Source organism: Triticum dicoccoides, chromosome 2A (genome assembly GCF_002162155.2).
Source record: "Triticum dicoccoides isolate Atlit2015 ecotype Zavitan chromosome 2A, WEW_v2.0, whole genome shotgun sequence".
NCBI lineage: Eukaryota > Viridiplantae > Streptophyta > Magnoliopsida > Poales > Poaceae > Triticum > Triticum dicoccoides.
The window spans coordinates 37,531,870-37,537,858 of NC_041382.1; the positions used below are offsets into that span (position 1 = coordinate 37,531,870).

The 5,989-nt window shown below is 43.7% G+C and overlaps 1 protein-coding gene across 1 annotated transcript; it reads left to right on the forward strand.

The window, feature by feature from the left end:
• Window positions 1-1,455: 1,455 nt before the first annotated feature.
• Window positions 1,456-2,881, forward strand: LOC119353008 (probable cinnamyl alcohol dehydrogenase 6). Its single transcript, XM_037619587.1, has one exon. It carries the CDS (start codon window positions 1,598-1,600, stop codon window positions 2,678-2,680), a length of 1,083 nt encoding a protein of 360 aa, XP_037475484.1. The 5' UTR covers window positions 1,456-1,597; the 3' UTR covers window positions 2,681-2,881.
• The last annotated feature ends 3,108 nt before the right edge of the window (window positions 2,882-5,989 follow it).

Sequence of the window (5,989 nt, forward strand, 5' to 3'; positions counted from 1 at the left end):
AGCAGGCAAAATGGTCCTGTGGCCAGGATTTGGATCCACTCGACAGACAAATCGGCGTGGCCTCGTCACGTACCATACTACCATATCGCCTTACTGTATAGTCCAGTAGTACCTTCTGGCCTTGTCCCAGTGTATGCGTAAACGGGCACCCTAAACATAGTATTTCTATTCCCTGCATAAAAAAACATATTATTTCTATGGATAAATAGTGATTTTTTTTACATAACCGCCCTTGTATCTCCCTCCTTCTCTCTTTTGTCCGGTGGCTTCGTCCGTGTCTAGAGGAGTGAGGACCCATCCCTTCGTGGTTTTCAGTTCTTGTAGGTCATTTTTTTCATAAAGTTTTTGATTCTCCGATGAGGTGGTGGCGACGATGTTGCGTTCGTGTAAGCTCTCTCCGAGCTCTTCCTGACTCGATGCCATCTTTAAACAAGAATTTCCTTTTTATTTTTACTTGAGAACCACTTGATTTTTTCAGCTAATGCCAACAAAGGGCTACCGAGGGTAGGTGTTGCAAGACCTGTTGGCTATCTTCAGTTTTGGATACTTTTTGTGTCCATTATGTGAAGCAGTTGGCTGAATTTTGTTGCGACGACTTTTACCTCTTCTTTCAGTTTGTTTTGCGGCATGGTCTGGATTTTCAAACCCTCTAGATTATTGGGGAAGAATTGAAAATGCAAGCCGCTTTCTCTAGCTGATGTTCATTCAGTGAATATTTGATCTAATAATTAGCGATGAGTGGCTATTGCGGTCTAGCCTTGTATGATGAGAGTGTTTGAAGGTGTCCCTTCCCTTAATTGTTTGCTCGGTCCAAATTTCATGTTTTCACGGGCGACGGAGAATGGAAGAACACGATTAGTATGATTTTCATTGTAATTTCGCCTTTTTGGAAAAAAAAACTTTCAATATATTCATCAAATATCATGACAGTACAAAGAACAAGAGAAGTAACAAAAATTACATCTATGTTCGTAGACCACCTAGCAACGACTATAAGCACCGGAGTGAGCCAAAGGCGCGCCGCTATCATCATCCCTTCCTCACTGAAACTGGATAAACCTTGTTGTAGTAGACATTTGGAAAGTCGCCGTGTTTAGGCTATTGTTTTTCTTAATAAATACTCCCTCTGTCTCAAAATAAGTGACTTAAGTTTATACTAACTTTATACTAAAACTAGTAGTATAAAGTTGAGTCATCATTTATTTTGGGACGGAGGGAGTACGAGATAATATGCTCTTTGAGCGTCTTTTCTATAATTTTTTCACCTTACCAATGAACTATATATGTTAATCAACAAAACTGTCAAGTTTGTCAACGAACACGTCCAACATGACCAAGTGTTTAATGATTACATTTGACGCCCTAGCAGGTCAAGTGCAGCAACCACCCCCTTTAAACTACTTAACCGAGATTAACCTAATAGCATCCAAAACGACCAGACCTCTGACTCTGAGGCACTGAGATGGACCAACCGCGTGAAGCTGAAGCGCACTATAAGTAGCCGTGGGTAGAGCTGCTGAGAAGCACAACAACCAGCGCAGCGAGCACCACAGACACCAAGAATCTTTCACTGTCTCACGCACATTTTTGGCCGGCGATGGAGGTGACCCCGAAGCACACGCAGGCGGTGAGCGGGTGGGCGGCCATGGAGCCGTCCGGCGAGGTGGTGCCCTTCGCCTTCAAGCGCCGGGAGAACGGCGTGGACGACGTCACCATCAAGGTGCACTACTGCGGCATGTGCCACACGGACCTCCACTTCATCAACAACGACTGGGGCATCACCATGTACCCCCTCGTGCCCGGCCACGAGATCACCGGCGTCGTCACCCGGGTCGGCGCCAACGTCTCCGGCTTCCGCCCCGGCGACCGCGTCGGCGTCGGATGCATCGCCGCCTCCTGCCTCGACTGCGACCACTGCCGCCGCTCCGAGGAGAACTACTGCGACAAGGTCGCGCTCACCTACAACGGCATCTTCTGGGACGGCAGCGTCACCTACGGCGGCTACTCCAGCATGCTCGTCGCCCACAAGCGGTTCCTCGTGCGCATCCCGGACGCCCTCCCGCTCGACGCCGCCGCGCCGCTGCTGTGCGCCGGGATCACCGTGTACAGCCCCATGAAGCAGCACGGGATGCTGCTGGGCGAGCCCGGGCGGCGGCTGGGCGTGGTCGGGCTGGGCGGGCTCGGCCACGTCGCCGTCAAGTTCGGCAAGGCGTTCGGGCTCAAGGTCACCGTCATCAGCACGTCGCCGGCCAAGGAGCGCGAGGCGAGGGAGAGCCTCAAGGCCGACGACTTCGTCCTGAGCACCGACGAGAGGCAGATGCAGGCCATGGCTCGGAGCCTGGACTACGTGATCGACACGGTGTCGGCGCAGCACTCGCTGGGGCCCATCCTGGAGCTGCTCAAGGTGAACGGGAAACTGGTGCTGGTGGCGGCGCCGGACAAGCCGGTGGAGCTGCCGTCCTTCCCGCTCATCTTCGGGAAGAGGACGGTGAGCGGGAGCATGACGGGGGGCATGAAGGAGACGCAGGAGATGATGGACCTGTGCGGGGAGCACGGCATCACCGCCGACATCGAGCTCGTCTCCACCGACGGGATCAACGACGCGCTGGCCAGGCTCGCGCGCAACGACGTCCGCTACCGCTTCGTCGTCGACGTCGCCGGCACTGGCTCCAGGCTCTAGTCACCAGACTCTGGCTTGCTGCTCGTTCCGTCAGAAAGAAAGGATGGGTACCCTACTTCATTTTCAGATCAGTTCAGTTTCAGAGTATGATAGGAGGAAGTCCGTAATTCTGTCGGCATCCAATTGGACAGGACAACGTTCTTAATTTGTCTTCTGCAATTAAATTGTGGTAAAGTGCCACAAAAAAGGGAATTTCATCGACATCTGTATTATATATTTATTTTACTGTTTTGTATCTATATGTCAATATCTCATTGAGTTGTCAAACCTCAAGAAAAAATGATTAACTTGCGACCCACATAAAGATAACTTTTTTTTAACACAAGACAGACATAGATGCTCATACATACACGCACCTCACATATACTCCCTCCATTCCTAGATATTTGTCTTTTTAAAGATTTCAAATGGACTATCACATACAGATGTATATATACATATTTTAGAGTGTAGATTCACTCATTTTGCTTCGTATGTAGTCACTTGTTGAAATCTCCGGAAAGACAAATATTTAGGAACGGAGGGAGTATGACATCCTAGCCCTATGAGTACTTTCTTCAGACCAAACTGACAGATCATCTTGAGATTGACGAAATCGTCACAGATGTATTATCAGTCGACGGAGACATCTCCTCTCATTGAACGCGCGTAAAGATAGCTGGCTAGTAATGCATCCATCTGATACTAGTGTCACCACGAGCAATTTTGGTGAAGTATCCCACCCACGTTAGAACATGTATCATTGCAAGATGCGGTCGCGATAGCACGATAGTTATCATACTTCCGCACATATGGTCATGAAAACTATTGTGCACTAATTACAGGATATCTTGTGTTAAGGCTAGTTGATTGTGGAATACAAAGAAGGATGACTGTTGCAATATTGCGGTTTTAGGAGGGAGGTTTGATTTTGTTTGTTGGTAATGTTTAAGTGTTTGGCCATATTGGTTTCTTCCAATTCAGTCCTCTACTTCTTTATTACGGTAGTTTCAAACAAAACACAATTATTCAAAGTAAGCCGTAGATCACAAAGCAGGAAGTGAAAATCACCCGACTCTTAATGATCATATGTGTGTGTAAAACCATATATCTGGTCTCTATCCAACAATGTCTGGCATAAATACTTACCCCACACAGCAATCTCTTAGTAACTTATTCAATATATCCCCTTGATAGTGGAAAGCTATATTTCAAATATTTCAAAAAGTTTGCATATTTATGATATTTTTTGTAGCATATCTGATGCTCAAAGTTGTACGATGCCAATATCACCAACATATATAACACTCCAAACCCATTGTAGTACATGGCCTATGTAGGCATTGGAACTTAACTCCTCGCAACATGAGATATAGTCACGACGCGAGTACAACTCGATACCACATGTTGTAGCGCAAGGTGTACACCGACTATCTTGAATCCGTTAGCTACCTCTTTGTCTCTATCATTGTCACTATATACGAAGGTTTAGTTGGGTACAAAATGTTTAGATAAAGTTGTAGCTGTGCTTATTTTCGTAGTTGCCATTCACGATGTACAAGTACATGATGGTTGTCCTCTGATTATTTCAGTGACGTTAATACAATATTGCAGTGTAGTTGTACTTTGTGTTTGGACATAGTAGTTAGTTGATGCTAACGGCTCTCATTAGGATCTTCTTTATCCAGGTGCATCTTGCTAAGATAGATACCAAGCACCAAGTACTAACATGACTACTACTCGTAGCATAGTCAATAATTGCATCGCACGGGCTCAATACATATTAAGTATATAAGTGTATATCATTAAGATTATGGTGTTGAGTTGATAATTTTAATAGGGATGGTTTGTGAACATAAAACTTTCATTACACATGCTAAAAAAGATATATATCGTATCATCTTATAAGCTTCATATGGTTTCGCATATCTCTATAGAAGGATCCCTTGGTGATAACCTTCTCGAGATTACCTTTTTCTTGAAGCAAAACCTTCTACAGACAACCAACCAGCTCTTTATAACGTCATATATCTAGGAATGGAGGGAATACATAGGGAAGGAAAGGGTAAAGCTTATTGAAGTGATTATTATTCATTGTTTCATAAATGTAAAAAAGGTAATCCCTTTCAATTTGTAGAAAATGATTTCCAAGTTGAATCGTCTCGAGTCCATTTAATTTATGAATTTGTAAGAAAAATAAGGTAGCAATAACATGTCGAAAGCAGGTCTTGGCAGTAGTACAACACAAGGAGATAACTTGATGCTCGCTGCTCTTGGACGCCAGGTGCCCTTGCTAGATATCATAAAACTCTTCATGATGCATTTGTTCTTCAGGTGACAGTTCTACTGGGATTAGAAAGAAAAGGAAATTAAGGGATCGGGACATTAGGTATCAGACGGTAGACTCAAACATAAGAGAAGGCATACAAATTCCGTGGCAACCACAAGTAAATATGATACATATGTTCCAGCATACAAATTAAGTGACAAATTACAGAACAGAAACATCCTAGTTTATCCAATAAAAGTTGTTAAACTAGAGCTCCTAAAATAGCCTACTGAATCAATCATATATAGTACCTTTAACACATTCAACAGTTTTACGATCATAGGGATAGGGTGTGTGTGTGTCCATTCATATGGTGAGTGTATGCGCGTGTATATGAGCGCTTGTGTATGTACTAACGTTAGAAAAACACATTCAACAGTTCTACGAAACGGTGCAATGGCAGATGAGATGAGCTACTTATAAACAAAATTGGTGTTTAAAAAAATCATGAGTTCAATTTTTTTGTTTTTAGAAAAATGTTTAAAATGTTAAAAAATGTTTCCGGTTACAGTTTTATTCTCACAAACTAAACAAATGTTTGGCAATTTCAATAAATGTTCACGCTTTTGAAAAAAATGTTCATAATTTCAAGACATGTTTCCACTATAAAAAAATTCAAAAAATGTTTGCATTTTTCAGAAATGCTTGGGATTTAAAAACCTCGCTCAAAATGTTCACACTTTTAAAAAAACATGGTCGAGTTGTTGAAAATTTTGTCTGATTTTCAAACAATACTTGCTTTTCCAAATTTTGTTCACAATTTCTAATGCATGTTCAAAAAATTTCAAAGACTTCTCGGATTCTGCTTTGTAGATTTGCTCTTAACCTTGCGCGCACCTCATTTGTCACCAAACCTTGTCAGCTCCACTGATTAGCTACTCCCCTTCACCAGCTGGAGGTCCGGAGTTTGAATCCTGGCGAGTGTGCGCTGCTTTCTTTAACGAAATCGCACCGCTGTACTACGGTATGGGCGAACACACGCTCTCTCTACAGTGGCCATC